The sequence below is a fragment of the Eutrigla gurnardus genome, assembly GCF_963514095.1.
Source record: "Eutrigla gurnardus genome assembly, chromosome: 4".
Classification (NCBI taxonomy): domain Eukaryota; kingdom Metazoa; phylum Chordata; class Actinopteri; order Perciformes; family Triglidae; genus Eutrigla; species Eutrigla gurnardus.
In genome coordinates this window covers 24,281,773-24,305,613 of record NC_139918.1, presented here as the reverse complement: position 1 = coordinate 24,305,613, position 23,841 = coordinate 24,281,773, and the positions used below count along the sequence as shown (strand labels likewise).

Below are 23,841 nucleotides of genomic sequence, written 5' to 3'. Positions count from 1 at the left end.
TGTGCATTCCTAAAGCACGAGATTTTGATTCTGCGCCTTCGGTGACGTCACCGTGGCGGCTACTTGCATAAGCCCACCCCTCTTTCACCACCCAACCCTGCCCCGTCCGCTACCTGAAATCGCCGAAGCGCCGCCATTATGTTTTGGAGTCTGCATGCAGGCAAGCCCCCCCGGCTCTGTCCTTCCTGCGGCGAATCAACGCGCGCCTCATTACATATTATACAATGCACATCCGGACCAGTCAAAACCTCGCGCGTAATCTCGCGTGATAAAATCGCGGTACGAAAAAGGGTCAGAACAAGCTCAATGTTTGATTAAAATTTTTTTTTTTTTTTCTAATAAGTTTTACGAATTGATCCAAAGCGATCCAAGGGGGGCTGGATACGTATAAAACCAGGTGATGACTCCTTTAAGATATATTTCGGAATAAACTAAAAATACTAAAACTAGATATGTGATACTGTATTATTTATTACATAACTCAACTAAATCGTGTAACAAAGTCAGCTAAAATCAGATGTGAAGTTACAAGGAAGTATAAAGTACCTCTATCGTAGTGTTTCTTCTTCTCGGCAGTTCCTCAGGACTGAAGATGGACTTCCGGAAACAACTTCTTCACTGTAGCTCCACGAATCATTACAGCCGATTGTACTTATAAAACCATAAATGTGGTATCATAGGCTAATATAGGAAAGGCGTTTTCAGACTTTCAAACTAAATGCCATCCATCTGTTTGTCTTTGTTGAAGGAAGCGAGGACATGATCAGGACGTTTCATCATCTCTCTGACAGGATGGAAGGGATCAAATTAGGGTTTAAATTAGGGTTCAAACTAGAGGTCAAACTAGAGGGGTCAAACTAGAGGTGTCAAACTAGAGGGATCAAACAAGAGGGATCAAACAAGAGATCAAACTGCATTAAACCAGAGGATCAAACCAGAGGGATCAAACCAGGGTTCAATCGTGGATTCAAACTGCTTCAGGACAATTGGAGCCTCGTCATCCTTGGCTCGACCTGAATATTTAAGGACTTTCTCTGTTATCATACAGATGCTGAACAGAATCAAGATCCCAGAATGCAACTGTGGTCAGCAATAAACCAAATATGTAAACTTTTGACCCTCCAACATCTAGCAGTGATGTCATAGTGTATTCACAGTACACTGTGACATCACACGTGAAGGTCAGATACAATAAGTAACGTCGAACTAATACACAATGCACGGATGGATCACTTCTGGCCACGAGATGAGGAGATTTGGTCTAAAGGGGGCGGAGCCAACAATGTGTGTTTAAGAACTGATGAACTTAATGAAAATGTTTGAGTTGGATTGTTGAGACTACAGAAATGATTTTCTCTGTTCTGGTCACATGACCTCTGAGAACCGTTCGGTTCTCCTCGGTTCTGGTTTGGTGGTTCTGGTTCGGTGGTTGTGACCACAACAAGTAGATGGGGAAGAAAAATGATTCTGTTTTCGTATGAATGAATTTCAACCTGACAATGTTGCAGTGCATGCTGGGAACGCTGAATGAGTCGCTGCAGTAAGATTTATCATGAGTGTAAACGAGGCAACTGAAAATGATGGAAATGCAGAAATCTAATTTTGAAAGATAAAATGTGCATTTAATGAGACAGAAACATCGTTAGTGAGACCTTTAAAACACAAACCCGGAACCCGAATACAGAGTGGGATACAGGATACAGGTCAGATATGCTAGATATGCTGAGGGTGGATCGACCAATCGGGAGGCTGCTGCCAGGTCACACGGGCATCTGCAGCTGAGAGTACTCATCCTGCCCCTCCTTCTCCTCCAGGTGGGGCTCTGCATCATCGGCATCCAACTATGGGACCAGAGGTCAGAGGTCAGGACTGGAGATGGTTGTCATGATAACAGCACACGGCATACATAAATGGCAGAGTAGTGGAAGTAACGGTGGCAATACCATTATGTAAAAATACTCCCTAACAACTCAAAGTCCTGTTTTATATAGTTAGACCTGTACCTGACCCTGAGGATTCTCCAGGACCTATACACCTCCAGGACGCTGAGGATTCTCCAGGATCTGTACACCTCCAGGACCCTGATGATTCTCCAGGACCTATACACCACCAGGACCCTGAGGATTCTCCAAGACCTATACACCTCCAGGACCCTGAGGAGTCCACCAGAGTCCAGCTAACCGATAACAGGTAGACCAGAGGTAACTCACACTCTGCAGCTCCCTCCGACTGAAGAGGCGGGGCAGCAGCAGCATCTTCACCGGGATGGTCAGCAGCAGCATGAAGGGGAAGGCGAGTGCCGCCGCCGTCGCCATGACGACCCAAAGGACAGACAGGCAGGTCAGCTGGACAACAGTGAACAGGTGCATCCTCAATGTCCGTACCTGTGAGACAGCAGAGACAGGTGATGTTCCCTTCAAGTCCAAGTCAAGTTAGGTCACGTCCACCAAGTCCCAAATCAAGACTAATAAACCACATGTGAGTGTTCCAAGTCAAGACCAACAAGTCCCAAATAAGGTCGAGTCCAAACATTTCCAAGTCGATTCAAAATTCAAGACAAACCAGAACTATATCAGTGTTACATGTCAAGTCCACCAAGTCCTAGTAAAGACCAAGTCAAGTCAGTACGAAGTCCCAAGTCAAGTTTGAATCAAGTACAAAGTTCAGACCGTTAAGTCCCAGAGGTAAGACCCAAGTAAAGACCAAAAAATACAAATCTTATTTGTTATTTGTCCACCTTCCTCTCACAGCCCAGACCACCCGATTGGCTGCTGTCACATTTATTCAAAATATAGAACAAATAGTCTGTTTTTATGACATCACGTTTAATCTTTGTACTTTGGAAGATTATCAAGTCATTTATTCAAGTCCAAGTAAAGTCAACGGGGTCAGGCTTGAGTCAAATTAGTTTCTAGTATAAAGTCACCAGTCGTGACTCAAGTCTGACTCAAGTGGCTGATCTATCGGTCAGAGGGCGGGGATAACCTTGCGGACGTAGTTGTGGTCTGGGTGGTACTTTGGCGGCATCATCAGCAGGATGAGTCTCTCAGTGAGCTGGATCCCATTAAGTGACATCACACCCATATACAGAAAGATCCCAAACAGGACCGCCAGTGGGATCTGACGCAGAACCTCCCCGATCACAATGGACAGCCCTGAGGGGAGATGGAGACTGCATCAGAAGAAGAAATAAAGGTAGTAAAAGTAGCAGTAATGGTGGTAGTAGTCCTCCTACCCACTAACACCGCCACCAGGAAGCCCGTCACCCTCTGCTCCTTGACCTCCTGGATGCGGGGCTTGTCTCCGGGGGCGACGGCTTTGCTCATCACAGTGAGGGCATTGGTGTGGGTTACGGAGCGAACCGTGGCAGCTGATAACCAGGGCAAACCAAACAGCGCCGAAACTCCTCCCACCACCACGATGATGAGGAGGTCCAGGTGGAAACCGGTCCCCTTCACCAACATCCGCTCCTTCTTACTGACGATCAGCCTGAAGACCAGAAAACTCTAAGTCTGAGTTTAGAAAACAAACAGAGCAACAGAAAGGGAAGAAGAAGACATTCACGCTGTGATCTGGGACTCCATGAAGATGAGGATGAAGACGAGGATGGCGGGCAGAACACTGGCTGCCATCATCCAGACAGGAAACTGTCCATCTGAGCCGAGAGGAGAGATCAACCAGCCACGCTTCTCTGGACTGGACACGGAGAATCCACTGGGAACGTTCAGCTTCTGTCAGCCAATAGGAAGAGGGGAGTTCAAAGATCTGTCAGCCAATAGGAAGAGGGGAAGTCAAAGGTCTGAGAGTTGCAGCAACACAGGGCTGGTAAACCGGCTCTGGTCTGACCTGGGTGTAGGTGTCCTTCACGCTGTAGTCCACCAGCACCATGATGAGGATAGCAATGGGGACCCCGAAGTCTCCAATGATCCTACGGAGCTGAAACACATAGAACACCTGCTTATTGATCAGTGATCTGGTCATACATCTACTCAAGGGGGTCATACATCCACTCAAGGAGAACTGAAGACCATGACCCAGTGAAGTTTCTCAGGTCTACGACTCTGAGGAGCTGGAGGGGTGTAAACAGTACATCTGTAGCGATTTTGCATCCATGTTAATGTGTTTACCAGTTTCCCCGTATCTGTGCATACCTGTCTACCCGTACTTGGACCCGTACTTGGACCCTTAATTGGACCCGTACTTGGACCCGTACTTGGACATACTGACCCTGCCCGGGAAGAAGGAGCTGTTCTTGAACTTGCGCAGGTAGAAAGCGATGAAATACGTTCCCACCATGAGAACTAAGGACAGTAGGGCCGTGTTCGGTTCTCCAACAACCTTCCCAGTGTTCCCAACAGCTGCAGTGTAGTTGCACAGAGATGGATATACTGTGTTGTTTCCATGGTAACAGTTTTGGAGAGGATGCTCCTGAAAGATCTAGAAAATACCAAGACAAAGAAGAAAAAACAGATAGTCTTGGCTTGTTTCACTGGGCCATAAACCATGTGGTGGGTTGTTAACGACCAGTTAGTGAAACAGTGTAGAAACACCACAAACACCGGAAACACCGGACACACCAGACACATCACCAACGACTGACAAGTTCTTTATTTAATCTCATTTGAGGCAAAACCACAAGATCAACTTCCCTTCATTTGTAATGAATCCATCTAAAAATAATCTGAAGACTACAAAAGCTCTTTCTCTCCCCAGGTGGACCTGTGACCTCTGACCTGTGACTACTGACCTCACCTTGAACAGTTTGGCGAAGGTCTCGTAGATGAAGATGAGGGAGATGAGGAAGGAGAAGATCTCCTGAGTGAAGCGAGAGACGAAGCGGACCAGGATGCTTCCCTCGAAGGCCACGGTGAGGAGAACGATGAGCACCAGCCAGAATCCGATCCAGACCCGACCCGTCAGATACTCAATCCCGTTGTCTTTACAGAACTACACAAACACACAACCGGTAGATTCCAGAGACAGTTAGCAGGTGAGCTAACAGGATTGCTCATCTGCCTGTACCGGCACCAGGACCGGCCGAGTCCCGACACCAGGACCGGCCAAGTACCGACACCAGACCATCTCCTCCCTGCTCACTATGTAAAGTAACATCAGGTCTGACTTTGGGAGACCTTATTTTGACCAGAGACAGGGGTTATGGGTCATCCCCATCTGTTACCATGTGAAAGGTCAGGTCATGTGATATGAAGGTCTCTAGATGTGGTTCAAACTTCAGAAACAGAGAAAGTGAAAAAGTATTTGTTTGATTAAGATTTCCAAAGGTCAAGAGTGTAACTTGGAACCCCTAATATTTTTTAACAGAAGCACACGGCTCCATATGACTTCTGACACAAATCCTCATTGATTGATGCTCCCGATCTGTTTCACCGTCTTCAGTCCTCTCTCACTACAGTCGGGTAACGAGATCAATGAATCAGATCGGTTCAGTAAACTTCTGCTGTAAGTCGGCCTGGTGACAAAATGCTGACTCACGTCTCGCTTACATCTCACTTCCTGTGTGTATTCCCAGTAAGTGTGTTCTGTAGACCCCCAGAGTACCAGGGACCCCCAGACTATGCAGGTGTGTGGGTTACAGGTGAGCTTACCATGTAGAAGGCCTCCTCAAACACCAGCAGTGGTCCAGAGAAGCCGATCACCAGCAGAGGCTGAGCACCCAACACACTGAACACGATGCCCTGCATCGCCGTGGCAATGATCAACTCCGACACACCAATCAGACCCTCTGTTTTCTCACCTGTGACACAGGAAGAGAGAACGTAGCTGTAAAGTCACGTTCACACCAAACACCAAGCAAAGTTCAGCCTTGAATTTCTATGATCTCTGATCAGTCTCTGGTTTCTCCACATAGTCTGGTCTGGTCTCTGGACTAATGTAAGCTACAATCGTAGACCTCTGGGGGACCACAGACAGTCCCTATTTTGACATTTGATGTGAAACCTTCACAGTTAAAGATATTTGAAAACAAAATCCATGCCATAATTAAAGAAGGGTCTTTGAGAATCCAGGCACCCTTTGCTTCAATTGACTTCTAGCGACTCTGCAGTCCGTACTCACCCAGAAGTCCACCAAAGGTGATAGCAGGCGACAGCGCGGCGAAATAGATGAAGACGATGGCCGCCATGCATTGGGGATTCAGAGCATCTCGAATGTCGCTGAGGTATTGAGGGTAGCGCCGAGTCACGTCCTTGACCAGACCTCCGAACAGACGGCCTGACCGCCTGAGGGGCTCATCACCGGGTTTGGAGGGAACGAGGGAGTCTAGTAGGCAAGAAGGAGCTCTGTTACTGTCTGACCAGTGAATGGACATCACAACACCAACACTGGGATCAGACAGGGTCTCTATAGACCTCCACCAAGGCTGTTTCGATCATTTAAAAAGAATCTGCATATCTGTCCCGTGTTTAGGATCTGCTCCAAGGTCCAGCAGTTATTCTGAAATCCTCCTGACCAACAGACGTGAGAGAAATATTCACCGCTCTGCTGACGACACACAAGTTTACCTCTCAGAGTAGACTTCTGCTACATTAAGGCTCAAACTTCAGTAAAATGCTCAACTTATCCAGCAGAAGTTAATAAACTTTTGCAAAGTTAATTCAGTGACGTACCAAGGCTCAGAGACTGCGACGGGGATGTTGCACTCAAACATCCCAAAATACCGATGAGAGTTTTCTGTTCAACTTCTGGTGGCCAGAAGGTCTAAGATGGTACATGGACCTGCGTTTATGTAGCGCTTTGCTAGCTTAATAGCTACTACATTCACTCACTTTTACTTGTTCACACACACACATTCATTCACACGCCGATGGCGCAGCATTTGGGGCCATTGGGGTTCAGTATCTTGCCCAAGGATACCTCGGCATGCAGACTGGAGGAGCCGGGACTCCAACCACCAATCTTCCGATTGGAGGACCACCCACTCTACCTCTGAGCCACCGCCGCCACAGATGCTGTTCTTGTAATTGTGGTTTAGGACTAAATTCCAGACTCTCTCCTTCCTGTTACGCTGGATGCTGACTTGGACCAGATGAACCCGACTACAGTTGTGCCAGCAGTCTGATCTAATAAAGACTAGAAAGGTTAACAGGGTCTCCTGAGGATAACCCACCACCCTGCTGGTGGACGCCGCTCTGTTTCTCCTGCAGCTTGAAGCTCTCCTCCTCCCTCTTTCGGAGCATTTCTCGTTGGAAGCGAGCGACCCAGTGGAGCAGCTCTTCGCCGCCGACGTCGGAGGGAGGGAGGACAATGCTGCAGTCCAGAAACTGGTTGATGGCCGTCAGCAGGTCTTGGCGGTCGTCGGCCTGGTATGCTGCCTCGTGGAAGTGCTGAGGGAGGAGACCGACAGGAGAGAACAGCAGCGTCAGCACTGAGCGCTGCTGGTCATAGACGTGGAGCATCGACCCCGCGGGGACTCGCCTTGTCTGACATGAGCGTGGAGATAGAGCGTCCGATCTGGTGGTAGTCGATGTTGGCGGCAGGCGGACCCAGCAGCAGGAAGAGGAACCTCACAGGGACAGGAACCTCCAGGACGGACTCCAGCAGGACGGCTTCCTGCAGCCGCACAAACGCCATGGAGGGTTGCTCCAGGAAGCCCACGCTGCCTGCAGACGCCACAGAGGGAAGCAGTAAACCCAGAGAACATGAAGCAAGGTATCAAGGCCAATGTGATGCGTACCGACAAGGACGACGGTGGCCTCGGCTCTCTCCGGAATCTTCTCCATCAGCTTCACTTCATGTTTGGACCTGGAGTGACTGGTGGGCGGGGCTTCTTTCTGAACACACTCACAAACACATATATAGACCCATCTTAGTAAACAACAGAACAAAGACTCGATCCGCTGATTGGCTCCCGGCGGCACCTCAGATCAGAACATGCTATGTCACCTCTGCTGGTCACATGACCATTCAAAACAGGAAACACTTTAGATGATCACGTTTCTTTTCACCTTGTTCTTCTCTCCATCAGCCTCTCTCTGATTGTTCATGATGATGGAGGGCTCTGATTGGCCGTTGTGTCTGTCCATCAGGTTGGCCATGTTGGCTGCAGAGATGTTCTTACTGAACAAGCTGTGATCTTTCTCATCACTTGGGTGACTGACACACAAACAAACACACAAATTAACAAACATACACATAGAAACAATCACACAAATAAACACACACAAACAGAAATAAACAAACACACAAATATACAAACAAACACAAATAAACAAACATTTCTGAACGAAAGGTTGGTGGTGTTGGATGGATGGATGATGGATGGATGGATGGATGGATGGATGGATGATTAGATGGATGGATGAATAGATGGATGGATGGATGATTAGATGGATGGATGGATGGATGGATGGATGGATGGATGGATGGATGGATGGATGGATGGATGGATGGATGAATTGATGGATGGATGATTAGATGGATGAATAGGTGGATGGATGATTAGATGGATGGAGTGGGTGGATGGATGATTAGATGGATGGAGTGGGTGGATCGATGAACCTGTGTCGGAGCAGCAGAGCTCTGAGGACGTTGGCTCGGTCTTCAGGTTTGATCTGGTCTGAGATCACCATCTGCTCCACCACCTGCTGAGCGATCCCCGGCAGAGTCCTCTGCTTCAGGTCCAGGAGCACCGCGCCTGAAGAACGCCATGACGTGAATGGATGATTGGATGGATTAATCATTGGATGAATGAATGAATCAGAAGACGGAGTGATAATTTGGGGTGAACCCCTGAATATATATAGAGAAATGATGTTTGTACAAATTAATTAAATAATAAAAGAAAAGGACAAACTACATTAATGTGGCTCCGATCTCGTAGTCCGACCACTCAAAGTGCTTCATGTCAGCATTCACATACAAACATTCATACTGATACTACATGTTTCAATGTTTGTGTGTTTTCAGGGGAAATTCAAGGTACATTCCTGGCATTTTAGGGGAAGTTTCAACTAAGGAAGTGTTTCTCCACTGGGGGCAGCAGAGAGCCTCCTCACCGTGGGAGATGGTCCTCCGGAGCTCCAGCAGGGAGCGGAAGGACAGGGAGGCGATATGAGGTCTCCCCCAGCGCTCCGTCTCCTCCTCTACCTCCTCCTCAAACTTGATCCATCGCGCTGTTTCTCTCCACTGCAGCTCCTGGTTCCTGTCAATCACCAGCTCGTTCAGCTCCACGAACACCTGGACCCACACAAAAACGGGTCTTCATCACTTATGAGGACATGAACTTACATTCATCACCACTTTAACTGCAAACCTGAGCTACAAGGCAGCTCCCTCCACCAATAAACCAGACCAGACCAGGCTAGACTAGATCAAACCAGACCAGACCAGGCTAGACTACATCAAACCTGACCAAACCAGGCTAGTCTAGACCAAACCAGGCCAGACCAGACCAGGTTAGACTAGATCAAACCTGACAAAATCAGGTTAGTCCAGACCACAGACCAAACCAGGCTAGACTAGATCAAACCAGACCAAACCAGGCTACACTAGACCAAACCAGACCAGACCAGGCTACACATAACCACATAAACCAGACAAACCGCATAGACCACATTCACCAGATAAACCAGATAAACCACATACACCAGATAAACCAGGCTACACTAGACCAAACCAGACCAGACCAGGCTACACATAACCACATAAACCAGATAAACCACATTCACCAGATAAACCACATAAACCAGATAAACCACATAAACCACATTCACCAGATAAACCAGATAAACCACATACACCAGATAAACCACATACACCAGATAAAACCAGATAAACCACATAAACGACATACACCAGATAAACCACATACACCAGATAAACCCCATACACCAGATAAAACCAGATAAACCACATACACCAGATAAAACCAGACAAACCACATAAACCAGATAAACCACATAAACCAGATAAACCACATACACCAGATAAACCACATACACCAGATAAAACCACATAAACCAGATAAACCAGATAAACCAGACACACCAGATAAACCGCATTAATCACATAAAGCAGATGGACGGCCAGTACCTTCGTGTGTCGAGTCCTCGGGTCCAAACCGACCATCCTGAAGACCAAGACCAACTGAGTTGGGAGAGAGACCACCTCGGAGTTTACCTGACCCTACCTGTCTTTCTGACTCTACCTGACTGTCTCTTCTTGTCTCTCTCTACCTGTATGTCTTTACCTGTCTGTCTGACTCTACCTGACTGTCTCTTCTTGTCTGTCTCTACCTGTCTGTCTGTCCCTACCTCTCTGTCTCTACCTGAGTGTCTCTACCTGTGTGGTTTCTCTCTCATTAAGTCCAGTTGGTCACAATCCCACCAGGATTATCGTCTCAGTCTCGTCTTTCCTTCCTGTCAGCCTCATCTTAGACATTCCTATTGTTATTGTTGTCGTTCCTTTGTGCGGATCTGTTCCTGTTCACACCAGACCTGAACCACCATCTGATGAACCTTAAACCTCTTTTAGCTCTATAGACCCTTTTACAGCCACGTCGTCATTAATATTCATCGTCGTTAGTGTGATTATGTCCAGTTAGAAGCTTTAAACACTGAATTCAAACTGCAGCTTGTTACGTGTTCATATGTCAGGACCAGGATCAGGACCAGGACCAAGACAGTGTTTCAGTTGAACCAGTGACCATGTCAACTGGTGACTCTAAGCTCTAAGCTGGTAACTTCAGTAAACACTCGACATAGATAATAAACATTTAAAATAGATTGACGGCCTGTTCGAGGACTCCGACATGTTGTGTTGGTGTGCGAGTCACCAGATAACACGGTCACTGGTTGGACCTGAACACTGGTGTTATTAAGGCAGTGGAGGTAGCAAGCTAGCTAGCTACCGAAATAACTAGCTAATTAGCCAGACATCTGTCTCCAGAGCTGCATCCTCTCACTGCCTGGTGAGCTGTGACAATCTTTTACAGCCTCACCGATGTGTGTCATCACCATGACAACCTACAACAACCACCGTTTCCTGTTGTACTTTTGTCACATGACCTCTGATGACAGTCTGGTTCTGCTTCTATTATGTGCTTAGCGTCTGTTATTATGGGAGCATCACCTCATGAGGCGTCCGGTCCGGCTGCAGGTGTGACTGAGTCCGGCTGCTGGTCTGGTCTTTGGTAACGTGGACTATCGGCCCTCTGGAGCTCCGCCTCACCAGGTGACGCCGCACTGCTGGAACGTCGTCCAATCGGTGACCTGAGGGGGCGGGGCATGAGTGTGGGATGGGGTCAGAGGGTAAAACCTGATTTACACAAGCACACACACACACACACACACACACACACTGTGGTCTCAAGGGAACTTTCTGCTGTCTAACAGAGTTTCAGGCTCGACTGATCTTCTGTAAGACGAGATGTGAACTTTGAATTATCCAATCAGCTCCAACACACACACACAAACAAACACACGCACACACACACACACACACACACACACACACACACACACACACACACACACACACACACACACACACACACACAGGTGTGCATTAATCAGCAGGTGAGTTTCAGGTTTCGGGAAAAATTTGATTTTCTCTGAAACGACATCATTTCTTGTTTTCCTGGAAATAATCAACACATAAAGCCAATCACATTCCAGCAGTGAAGGTCTGCTGACCAGCGTCGGTGTCATCTGGTGATCAATGAAGCTGAAAGTAGAAAACCACTGCAGAGAACTGATCAACCTGGAAGGGTTGCATCGAATTCCACATATTTATTTTTAAGTTGACTTTACTTCATAATTTTAAGGAAATTTAAGGAAACTTTTACTACTACTACTGTTAATTTAACCACATTTAGATAATTTTACTACTACTACTTTAACTACATTTAGATACTTTTACTACTACTACTACTTTAATTAAATTTAGATACTTTTACTACTACTACTTTAATTACATTTAGAACTTGACACTGACAAGGAGCAGTTTTCTGCAGAACTAGTATTTTCCTTTTACTTGTACACAGTAGTTGAATATAACTATTAGTACATTTACTCGAGTACGGTAGCTCACGTTGGACGTTTGAATCAACTCATTTGATGAAAAGGTTTCCACTTGTGTTGTGATGAATTAAGTTTTCTTCAGGATTTGCTACTTTTAAAAGTCCGACCTTTACTTGAACATCTGCTGTTTGAATCGGTTTCTAGTGCAGATAAGTAGAAACAGGTGAGTACTCACTGAGATCAGCCTTCAGTCTGGCAAACAACACACATGAAATATGTTCATGGGAGAGATCAACAGAGTCCTCCAAGATCCGGACCAAAGCCAGGACCAGAACCACAGACAGTAACAATAGATAGAGGCAGTGGGCTCAGCGCGTTGGAGGACCGCATTGTGTTCAGGTCACATGATGAAGATCAAGAAATGACAGAAAGCTCTTTCATGTTGGAAAACATTCCTTTACGTTGTCACTTAAAGTGCCCCAGGGCATGCTGGGAGAGGCTCCAGTCCACCACGAGAGTCTGCAGCTTGAACTGACAATGGCAATGCTAGCATGCTAATGTTTACTAGGTTCACATCTTAGCTTAGCAAGTTAGCATGACAACAGGTAATTATAAGTAAACAGAGCAAAGGCTGATGGGATTGTCTGTAGTCATAGTTTGAAGCTTTGTAGTTATTGTCCTGGTTCATCTGATTCCGCAGGACCGTGAACGCAGCACGACCGTGAACGCAGCGCGACCGTGAACGCAGGGCGACCGTGAACGCAGGGCGACCGTGAATGCAGCACGACCGTGAATGCAGCACGACCGTGGACACAGCTTTCATGTTTTGTCTTTCAGCGTTATGGGGTTATAATATCTATAATATCTATTATATCTATAATTATCATAATCGTGGTCCAAAATGGTGTTAAATGACATTTTTAAGTTAGAAACCATCAATCCATCATGATGTCGTTGGGGGAGGGGCAGGATGTTGTGGGGAGGGGCAGGATGTTGTTAGGGGAGGGGCAATATGTTTTTAGGGGAGGATGTTGCTGGGGAGGGGCAGGATGTTGTTAGGGAGGATGTTGTTGGGGAGGGGCATGATGTTGTTAGGGGAGGATGTTGTTGGGGAGGGGCAGGATGTTGTTGGGGTGGGGGCAGGAAGTTGTTGGGGGAGGGGCAGAACGTTGTTAGGGGAGGGGCAGGATGTTGTTGGGGAGGGGCAGTATGTTGTTGGGGGAGGGGCAATATGTTGTTGGGGGAGGGGCAGAATGTTGTTAGGGGAGGGGCAGAATGTTGTTGGGTGGTGGAGGCAGGATGTTGGGGGGTGGGGGCAGGATGTTGTTAGGGGAGGGGCATGAACCCACATCAGGTAGCGTTTACTGACTGGAGAATAAACGCAGCAGTAAAGAGGAATAGAAGGTGTGAAGCAGTCTACTGACTCTTGATGCCGTCCAGGTCCACAGACATCAGCGTCTCAGCCTCGTCAGCGTCGTCAACAGCAACGCTCGTCATGATGCTACCAGGTGACAGGCCGTTGCGATTGGACAAGCTGGCTGGTGCGTCACTGTGAATGGGTGGAGTTAGACATCTGTATACATCCTGTATCTGATACCAGTACGTGACTCACCTGGTGGGCGTAGTCGTCTGCCCCTCTTTTCCCTCAGTCTGGTTGGAGGACTCCTCGCCGTCCTCTTCCTCCTGGTCTTCTTCTATGGTAGCTGCAGTGTTAGGGGCGGAGCCCCGCCTCCCCTCCTTCCTCCCATCATTGGTCCTCTTCGGTGGCTTGGACAGCGGTTGATGGACGTGGAGAGAAAAGTGACGGTGATCTGCAGGAAGATTACACTTGACTGTTATTACAATAGAAGATCTGGTCCACGTTGATCTGGTCAATGTTGATCTGATCCACGTTGACCTGGTCCACGTTGACCTGGTCCACTGTAAAAAGTGGGCAGGACTTGTCCCTCCCTCATTCAACTAGAGACATGAGGTTTGGAGTCGTACCTTCAAAGTCCTGCTCGTCGTATGCTCGGCGTTTCTCCGGCGGGCTGCGAGCTGCAGGACTAAGGATCTGCTGAAACCCCTGAACATCAAAGGCCCTGTTCAGGTCCTCCTCATCTTCATCACTACTGCAACATGGAGGAGGAGGCTGAGAGTGGAGGAGAGAGATGTGAAGCTATGAACCTTTAGGTCGAACTGAGTTCCTGAATAAAGGTTTTACACCCATTCTTAATGGTTCTTAATGGTTTCAAAAGAGTCTGGCAGGTTTTTATATAGACGGGCCCACAAAGGTTCATGTTAAGTTGCCAAAAACCCTACGTGTCCCTAAATGCCCCCTGCTGATGTGGGTCACTGAATGCCCCGTGCTCATGTGGGTCCCTGAACGCCCCATGCGGATGTGGGTCCCTGACCGCCCTGTGCTGATGTGGGTCCCTGATTATATCATATTAATGACACCACAGCCTGTTGTTACCATGGTAATAAGACTCGTGATGAACTTACTGCAGACGGGCCGACGTCGTCTCCAGGACCCAGATGGTTCTGATGACGGCTCATGACTACTTCAGGGGTCAAAGATCAGAGTGTGTGTGTGATGTTCAGCAGGTGAGTTCAGGGAACAGAACCTGAAAGAGGAAACACCGGAGCTTACCGACGGAAACCAGGCATCAGTGCTACGCTACATCAGTGCTACGCTATGTCAGTGCATCAGTGAGTGAGTGAATAAGTGTGAGTGAGTGAGTTAGTGAGTGAGTGAGTGAGTGAGTGAGTGAGTGAGTGAGAGTGAGTGAGTGAGTGAGTGAGTAAGTGTGAGTAAGTGTGAGTGAGTGAGTTTGAGTGAGTAAGTGTGAGTGAGTGAGTGAGTGAGTGAGTGAGTGAGTGAGTGAGTGAGTGAGTGAGTGAGTGAGTAAGTGTGAGTAAGTGTGAGTGAGTGAGTAAGTGTGAGTGCGTGGGTAAGTGTGAGTGAGTAAGTGTGAGTGAGTGTGAGTGAGTGAGTGAGTAAGTAAGTGTGAGTGAGTGAGTGTGAGTGAGTGAGAGTGAGTGTGTGAGTGAGTGTGAGTGAGTGTGAGTGAGTAAGTAAGTGTGAGTGTGAGTGAGTGAGTGAGTGAGTGAGTGTGAGTGAGTGTGAGTAAGTGTGAGTGAGTTAGTGTGAGTGAATAAGTGTGAGTGAGTGAGTGAGTGAGTGAGTGAGTGAGAGTGAGTAAGTAAGTGTGAGTAAGTGTGAGTGAGTGAGTGAGTGTGTAAGTGTGAGTGGGTGTGAGTGAATAAGTGTGAGTGAGTGAGTGTGAGTAAGTGTGAGTGAGTGTGAGTAAGTGTGAGTGAGTGTGAGTGAGTGTGAGTGAATACGTGTGAGTGAGTAAGTAAGTGTGAGTAAGTGTGAGTGAGTGAGTGTAAGTGTGAGTGAGTGTGAGTAAGTGTGAGTGAGTGAGAGTGGGTGTGAGTGAGTAGAGTAAGTGTGAGTGAGTGTGAGTAAGTGAGAGTGAGATTGTGAGTGAGTGAGTGAGTGAGTGAGTGAGTGAGTGAGTGAGTGAGTGAGTGAGTGAGTGAGTGAGTGAGTGAGTGTGAGTGAGTACGTGCGAGTGAGTGTGAGTGTGAGCTGGACGAGACAGGAAGTTGTTTCAGAGTTCAGATTTACATTTAAGTTTACTCATTTTAATTTCTCTTCACCTGTTGGTCACAAATTATCTTTGCATTTAACTCAGGCACTACTTTATGTCTCAGTGTTCTACATATTTAATGAGCGCTGCTCCTCTGGACCTGTTGATAATAAATGAATAAATAAATATATAACAGTGTCCTTGTCGTGTGTGGAGGTCAGAGGTCAAACCAACCAGAAATGGCTGCTTCTGTTGAACTCACAGATAAAGTTTAAAAGACACAACATCCTAATGCAGAGAAACAACTGATCTGAGTCCTGTGTGTGTGTGTGTGTGTGTGTGTGTGTGTGTGCGTGTGTGTGTGTGAAACAGGAAGAGAGTTGGAGCCTACCTCAGCGTCCTCACAGCTCTGAAAGCGAGGAATTATAATGCAAAGACTGAAACCAACAGGGAGAGAGAACAGAGAGAGGGAGACGGGGGGACGGGGGGGGGGGGGGGGGGGGGTACAGGGGGACGGGGGGGTACAGGGGGAGACGGGGGGGGGGGAAGGAAGTGAGAAGAATGATGAGATGAAACGAGGAGAACGAGAAGAAACGGATGGAGAGAGAGAAGAAAAGGTCTAATTCTCTCTACAGAAACCTGATCGGCTGGAGGTCACCATGGCAACCAAACTGTCAGTCACAGTTAGGAACTGCCCCCTGGCTGACACATACACACACACACTGTTGGTTTGGTCTGATGTCACTGACCCTCTACATCATCACTCACCTGACGACGTCATCACTCACCTGACGACATCATTAATGTGTGACTTTAGAATCTCGTAGTGTGCACCCCATTTAAACCTGGTTTAAATCTAAAACTGGTTTTACCTGCGATGGTTCGAAGACGCTGTCGTAGATCCTTCAAAAAGCCGTCAGTTACAGTATTTATCATGAATACACATGTGTGGTATACTGTAATACTGGTCGGTGTGTCCGTCGTCGTCCAGCAGAGACACAGAAACACACTGCAGCTTCTTTTATACCACATCATCTCTCCGCGTGTGTGTGTGAATAATTAGCAAAACAACAATTAACCTCATACTTTCAGCTTCTCCTCGATGTGTGTGTGCGTTTCCTCTGGTTCTCATGGAATCAGTTAATCTAAAGAAACTTCGTCTTTCTCACGTGTGTGTGTGTTCCTGTGTGTGCTACATAGAGAGGACTAAGAGAATATTTCACTGCCTATTACATATCATATAAGATTGTGTTGCATATTAAACCGGGCCAATAATAATAATGGTTAGAAGATCTTTGTAACGATGAATGCAAACAATGCTACATCATTAAAATAATAACTTGACAGATTCATATATTTATGAACATTTTAATTCTATGTCGGCATTTCACAACATAACATTTAAACAGGAAGATTTATATTTGCTTATTATCGGCCGTATTCATGTTAATGTGTATTTTGGGACATATTTTAATTTCGGGGACCGCTGCAGAAACTCTGCGGACCCCCGAGAGGTCGCGGACCCCCTGTTGAAGACCTCTGTTCTTACCAACACAGTGAGGACGGTCCTCACTGGCCTGTTTGAGGGTCAGACTCTGAGTGGGACCAGGTTTAGTTCAGGGTTGGTGGTTCTGAAGGTCCTTACAGAGATATAAAAGCAAATGTGTGTGTGTGTGTGTGTGTGTGTGTGTGTGTGTTTGGTGGATTAGTGTTTGGGTTTTCTATTGTTTGTTTACTGTCATCAATGTGCTTTTATTCTGACATGTTCAGTAAACACATCAGGAAGTTCACCTGCATCACCTTCTGTGGGAACCTGCAGAAACCACACACACACGCGCGCACACACACACGCGCGCGCATGCACGCACACGCACACACACACATGCACTCTGAAGAGTTCGTCCTCTGGAGAACATATATTTTTAACTGAACAGAGGGTCCACAGGAGTCACATGGACTGGGTCCGCCAGGACTGGGTCCACCAGGACTGGGTCCACCAGAACTGGGTCCACCAGAACTGGGTCTGGAGTTTCTCAGAACCCTCTCTGTCCACTGACACACTGAGAACCAATCACTGCGCCACCTCGTCCTCCTTCCTCTTCTGGTCCCTCCTCTTCTTCACCTCCTTCATTCCCTCCTGGATCTGGTCCACGGCCTCCTTGTCTCCAGCCTGCTGAGCCAGACTCAGAGCCTCCTGGTAGAGCCGCACCGAGTCCTCCAGCTGGCCTGGTGGACCACAGACAGGTAGCTAGTGAGTTAGGTAGCTAGTTAGCGAGGTATCTACTTAGCTAGGTAGCTAGTTAGATGGGTAGCTAGTTTGCTAGGTCTCTACTTAGCTATGTAGATAGTGAGATCGGTAGCTTGTTAGATGGGTAGCTAGTTTGGTATCTCGGTAACTAGTAAACTAGTTATCTAGGTAGCTAGTAAACATAATAAACATACTTCTTATGGAAGAACCTTTCCACTGGTCGCTACGGCAACAGTACACATAACAATGTGCCGCTGCTATGACCCCTCTGTGCTATGACCTTTATGTGCTATGACCTCTACGTGCTATGACCTCTATGTGCTATGACCTCTATGTGCTATGACTCCTCTGTGCTATGACCTCTATGTGCTATGACCTCTATGTGCTATGACCTCTATGTGCTATGACCTCTATGTGCTATGACCCCTATGTGCTATGACCTCTATGTGCTATGACCTCTATGTGCTATGACTCCTCTGTGCTATGACCTCTACGTGCTATGATTCCTCTGTGCTATGACCTCTATGTGCTATGACCTCTACGTGCTATGACCTCTACGTGCTATGACCCCTCTGTGCTACGAACTCTATGTGCTATGACCTCTACGTGCTATGACCTCTAAGTGCTATGACCCCTCTGTGCTATATGGAGCCAGAACAGTCTCATAATTCATAAATGCACACAGAAATTCATAAATGCACAAAAAAGATTTACAAATGTATTGGGGATTTGTATATACATGTGACTCAAAACACAAATACATTTTCAATGCACACACAAATATGTTTCATTTCATATGTAAGTAAAAAATATTCACATATAAAAAACAAGATTCATAAACATATTTCCAATGCACACACAAATCTAAAAAAAAATCACAAATACATGAATGTTAAAGTATTTGCAATCTTCATCAAATACGCATTTGGGGCTTGTTACATTCATATATGAACTGTTGGACCTGTATTTACAAAGTGCTTTTAATTTGTAAACCTCCCTGCATTTGTGTGTGAAACTTTTGAGACTCCCCTGACGTGACTCCGATCCACAAATGCGTTTTTTCTAAGAGGAGGTTGTCTGTAGCCAATCAGATGTCTCCCTCCTTTACAGCCAATCACGTGAGTGTCTCCCCCAAAAGTCTAAAACACAACTCCGCCCGCACCGGTTCATCTTCCCCAGAATGAGGGAATAAATTACTTCCATAAAATGCTTCTTTATAAAAGAAAAATATATATTTATATAACTGTACACCTAATCTATACAGCATAAAGACAGGGAGCACAGGAAGAAGGGAAATTATCTCCAGAAATAAGGTCGATTCTGGCTCTAGCACCCATATCCCTCCAACGCAACGCACTCACGTGATTGGCTGTAAAGGAGGGAGACATCTGATTGGCTACAGACAACCTCCTCTTAGAAAAAACGCATTTGTGGATCAGAGTCACGTCAGGGGAGTCCTATGACCTCCACGTGCTATGACCCCTCTGTGCTATGACCTCTATGTGCTATGACCCCTATGTGCTATGACCTCTACATGCTATGACTCCTCTGTGCTATGACCTCTATGTGCTATGACCTCCACGTGCTATGACCCCTCTGTGCTATGACCCCTATGTGCTATGACCTCTATGTGCTATGACCTCTATGTGCTATGACCTCCACGTGCTATGACCCCTCTGTGCTATGACCTCTATGTGCTATGACCTCTACGTGCTATGACCTCTAAGTGCTATGACTCCTCTGTGCTATGACCTCTATGTGCTATGACCTCTCCTGACCTTTGTGAAGCAGAATTCCAGCCAGGTTTCCCAGCAGCACATGCTGGTCTGGGTGTCCAGCGGAGCGGCTCAGATCCACGGCCTGCTGGACCAGCACCAGGGCATCGTCATGGCGACCCTGTAGATCGAGGATGGTGGCCAGGTCACTCATCAGCACCAGAGTCTGAAAGGGGACGCCGGTTCAGGTTCAGGTTAACAAGAATATGTCTACCTGTCGTCCTGCCTGTATGTGTGTCTACCTGTCGTCCTACCTGTGGGTGAGTGTCTCCCTGCTCCTGGCGGCAGATGTCCAGGGCGGTCTTGTAGTCTTGTCCCGCCTGGTTCAGGTGCAGCCTTGACGCTCGGTATCGAGCCCGCGAGTCCAGACTGAGACCAAGCAGCAGACGGGTGTCCTTCCTGAGAGCCTCCTGCTCCTCTGGAGACGACGACAACAACAACGTCAACGAAGACCTAAAGGGTATTCCATCAAACTCGCTAAGCACAAAGCTGGGCTAATTTCGATAAGCCTCGCTACCTTTAGTGAGAGTTGCGTTCCTGCTAAGTAACCATGGGAATTTATCCGACCAAATGAACCTTCTCCGGGTCAGGCTAACCATCAGGCTCATTTTCTCGATGATTCGACATTCACGGTTCTGGGCTGGCTTTGTATCCCATGAACGCGCGTAACACACGACAATGTTAACCTGGCTTGAATTAGCCTCAACAAGGCGCAGCTGAAATGCGTTAATGGAATGGGTTTAGCCGCAAGTGGAAGTTGGCGTTAGTTCTAACCAGGCTTAACCAGGTAAGCGCCGCCTTAATTAGCGAGTTTGGTGGAATACCCCTCTAGTCTGTCTCTCCACATGTACCCGTCTGTCTCTCTCCATGTACCCCCATGTACTCGTCTGTCTCTCTACATGTAGATTTGTTTTGTGTCAGCCAGACAGTCATGTTATGTCTCACCTGTCGGCTCCGCTGCAGCTGTTTCCTTCTCTTTCTGTAGTTTGGCCTCCAGAGACTCCGTACAGAACCTGAACCCGTGCTCTGCAAGCTCCGCCCTCAAACACACACACACACACACACACACACACACACACACACACACACACACACACACACACACACACACACACACAGTCAGTCAGTCAGTCAGTCAGTCAGTCAACTCTCTGACAGGAAGTGAGGCCAGACACTTGAACAGGTCTTACTTGTTCTGTTCTGCGTAGATGGTGGCGAGTTTCAGAGACATCTCAATGACAGCATTGTCGTCCTGGAAACGGACAGGAAGTCAGTGAAGACAGAAACAGCTGACTGGAGACACACACACACACACACACACCTGTGGCGTTCCTCCTGACAGCATGAAGCTCATCGCTGCTTTGAAGAGTTTTTCTGCCTGAAGGGACAAAGAGGACAAACGATGATGACGATGATGACGATGATGACCAACTCACTCAGTGCTGTTGCCGTGGTGATGAAGGTTATCACACAGTCACAACAAGCTGTGATCGGATGGTACTTACGCTGTCCAGCTGACCCTGAACGTAGGCCAGATTCGCCATCTGAGGAGAATACAGGAAGAGGTCAAAGGTCACACAGCTTCACTAATGAGGAGCTGCAAAGTTCAGGTCAGAGTTTACCAGACTGTAGGTGTAGATGATGGCCTGGTTGTTCTGGGTCTGATGAGCCAGGACGACGGCCTGATGGAGGAAACCAGAGGCGGCCTGGAACTGACCCCGGTACACACTGAGCTGGAGGACACAGGACAGTACTACTAGTACTACGACTAGTACTACTAGTACTCAGCTGACCCCGCTACACACTGAGCTGGAGGACACAGGACAGTACTACTAGTACTACTACTAGTACTACTAGTACTCAGCTGACCCAGTACACACTGAGCTGAAGGACACAGGACAGTACTACTACTACTACTAGTACTACTAGTACTCAGCTGACCCCGGTACACACTGAGCTGGAGAACACAGGACAGTACTACTAGTACTACTAGTACTCAGCTGACCCCGGTACACACTGAGCTGGAGGACACAGGACAGTACTACTAGTACTGAGCTGACCCCGGTACAGGTGAGCTGGAGGACACAGGACAGTACTACTTGTACTAGTAGTACTACTAGTAATTGTACAACAGGTGGGGGTCCTGGTACCTTGGCCTTCTTCAGCAGCAGGATCATCTCGTCCTCTTTCCTCTGAGCTTCATCTCGTTGGTCTTCATCAGTTCTGAACAGGGAGACAGCTGCTGGACAGACAGACAAGCATGCAGACCGGCAGGCAGGTAGACAGACAGAGAGACAGACAGTCAGTTTGCTGTGTGGGATAAAAGCGAGTTTTGAAGAACCAATGCGATACTGATCGTACCGACAGCCACCCACAGCACTCTTCCTCCTCCAGGTGATCCTCCAGCTCCTCCTCCTTGTGTGTTCTGGAAGTTTCTTGTGATGGACTCATGTCTGCTCACTTTTACCCAGCAGGCCGAGTGGTTCCCAGACTGTGATGTCACAGAGCTGCTGGTTGATAATAAAATATTCAGCCGACGCACAAACCTCCTCGCATACTACTACTATGTAGTACTATTACTATGTAGTACTACTACTATGTAGTACTAGTACTGAGTAGTAGTACTATGTAGTACTATTACTGTGTAGTACTATTACTATGTAGTTCTAGTAGTAATATTAACTATGTAAAACTACATACAACTAACCAACAAATCTAATATTAACTAACTAACTACTCTATATGTACCTGTCTCTCTACATGTACCTGTCCCTCTACATGTAACTGTCTCACTACACGTACCTGTCTCACTACACGTACCTGTATCTCTACATGTAACTGTCTCACTACACGTCCCTGTCACTCTACATGTACCTGTCTCTCTCCACGTCCCTGTCTGTCTACTCGTACCTGTCTCACTACACGTCTCTGTCTCTCTACACGTCCCTGTCTGTCTACTCGTACCTGTCTCACTACACGTCTCTGTCTCTCTACACGTCCCTGTCTGTCTACTCGTACCTGTCTCACTACACGTCTCTGTCTCTCTACCCGTCCCTGTCTCTCTACACGTCCCTGTCTCTACATGTACCTGTCTCTCTACATGTACCTGTCTATCTACACGTCTACACGTACCTGTCTCTCTACACGTCTACATGTACCTGTCTCTCTACACGTCCCTGTCTCTCTACACGTCTTTGTCTCTCTATACGTACCGGTACCTATCTCTCTACACGTCCCTGTCTCTCTACACGTACCTGTCTATCTACACGTCTCTGTCTCTCTATACGTACCGGTACCTGTCTCTCTACACGTCCCTGTCTCCCTACACGTCTCTGTCTCTCTACACGTACCTGTCTCACTACACGTACCTGTCTCGCGGGTGAGAGGATGAGCCTCGTCCAGTCACGTGTCGTCCTGACCATCTGAACCTGCCCAGAGTCTGAGAGGAGAGAGAGAGGACGATGCGACGGACGCAGCGGGCCGCCATATTTACTGTTTATCTAAGAAGCGGAAGTCACGAGATGTGATTACACACTTTCAGAATAAAAGCAGCGGAAGAAGAAAGATGTATACAATTTAGTGGAATTTTTGTTTAAAAAACAACGCTATTGTTACTATTGTTGGCTATTGTTACTCCAGAAATATAGTGTGTCCACTTTATAGTTTATCTATATTGTTGGTACATTTCTCCTTTTTATATTAATTTTCTTTAAATCTAAAATGTGTTTTTCTCTTACAAGATTCAACAGTAACAATTCAAAAAGTGAAATAATTACAACAAACACTTTGGAGAAACGTTTTTTTTTAATGTTGTAAAAAGTGAGTTTCATGACCCCAAAGTCAGTTCATGTGGCTGAGGGAATATTGTGTACCTTTATGACATTCTGGAACTAGTTTCACGTCGACCTACAGCCAACGTTTCTGCTCTTCATTCTCACCCTTCAGTCACTGAAACTCCAGTTCGTCGTTGAGGTTACCCGGTGTGGGTGTTGGTGTTGGGGCCCCCCACTCTAAAGAGAGGGGGGGCCATATATACACACACATTATATACATATATACATATATTCTGAAAATAAATATACAGACAACGTGACACATCTGGTTCTCATTACTTGTGCAGCTTGTACAGAGATGTAATGATGGATTGTTTATGCTGTGATAAAGGGGGAAGGCCTTGAACATTTTAAAGTTTTTTATTCAAACAATTTAGAGCAGATTATTTAGAACATAAATAGTAAAGAAATAAACATAGTGTCCAGGAC

At 47.0% G+C, this 23,841-nt stretch overlaps 2 protein-coding genes across 7 annotated transcripts; both read right to left on the bottom strand.

The window, feature by feature from the left end:
• Window positions 1-1,622: 1,622 nt before the first annotated feature.
• slc4a2a (solute carrier family 4 member 2a) lies at window positions 1,623-14,558 on the bottom strand. Its single transcript, XM_084007436.1, has 21 exons — window positions 14,463-14,558; window positions 13,965-14,109; window positions 13,591-13,789; window positions 13,403-13,527; window positions 11,089-11,228; window positions 9,015-9,195; window positions 8,518-8,653; window positions 7,965-8,112; window positions 7,694-7,790; window positions 7,435-7,619; window positions 7,127-7,343; window positions 6,076-6,279; window positions 5,607-5,755; window positions 4,753-4,947; window positions 4,228-4,437; window positions 3,847-3,936; window positions 3,565-3,731; window positions 3,236-3,489; window positions 2,986-3,155; window positions 2,211-2,384; window positions 1,623-1,841 (listed from the first exon to the last, which is right to left on the bottom strand). The coding sequence occupies exons 1-21, from the start codon at window positions 14,514-14,516 to the stop codon at window positions 1,761-1,763; spliced, it is 3,321 nt and encodes a 1,106-aa protein (XP_083863562.1). The 5' UTR covers window positions 14,517-14,558; the 3' UTR covers window positions 1,623-1,760.
• Window positions 14,559-16,849: 2,291 nt separating this feature from the next.
• On the bottom strand, window positions 16,850-23,084 carry ttc19 (tetratricopeptide repeat domain 19). 6 transcript variants are annotated; one of them, XM_084007957.1, is made up of 12 exons: window positions 22,948-23,084; window positions 21,941-22,089; window positions 21,730-21,821; window positions 21,202-21,312; window positions 21,085-21,123; window positions 20,901-20,957; window positions 20,770-20,831; window positions 20,525-20,619; window positions 19,834-19,997; window positions 19,583-19,745; window positions 17,581-17,782; window positions 16,850-17,550 (listed from the first exon to the last, which is right to left on the bottom strand). In XM_084007957.1, the coding sequence occupies exons 1-11, from the start codon at window positions 23,064-23,066 to the stop codon at window positions 17,628-17,630; spliced, it is 1,206 nt and encodes a 401-aa protein (XP_083864083.1). In that variant the 5' UTR covers window positions 23,067-23,084; the 3' UTR covers window positions 16,850-17,550; window positions 17,581-17,627. The 6 variants fall into 6 exon arrangements, with proteins under 6 accessions (XP_083864083.1, XP_083864082.1, XP_083864086.1 ...); XM_084007956.1 differs by having other exon boundaries at window positions 16,852-17,782; XM_084007958.1 differs by having other exon boundaries at window positions 16,892-17,782; window positions 21,730-21,818.
• Between the last annotated feature and the right edge of the window lie 757 nt (window positions 23,085-23,841).

Bases quoted from the DNA above. Each gene is read 5' to 3' on its own strand.
- slc4a2a (XM_084007436.1), bottom strand. From the start codon at position 14,516: ATGAGCCGTCATCAGAACCATCTGGGTCCTGGAGACGACGTCGGCCCG. The intron at 14,110-14,462 runs GTAAGTTCATCA...CTCCACTCTCAG, and splicing joins ACGACGTCGGCCCGTCTGCA to CCTCCTCCTCCATGTTGCAG. The intron at 13,790-13,964 runs GTACGACTCCAA...ATCTTCCTGCAG, and splicing joins CGACGAGCAGGACTTTGAAG to ATCACCGTCACTTTTCTCTC.
- ttc19 (XM_084007957.1), bottom strand. From the start codon at position 23,066: ATGGCGGCCCGCTGCGTCCGTCGCATCGTCCTCTCTCTCTCCTCTCAG. The intron at 20,832-20,900 runs GTGTGTGTGTGT...GTCCGTTTCCAG, and splicing joins TGTCAGGAGGAACGCCACAG to GACGACAATGCTGTCATTGA. The intron at 19,746-19,833 runs GTAGGACGACAG...GTCCCCTTTCAG, and splicing joins AGGGAGACACTCACCCACAG to ACTCTGGTGCTGATGAGTGA.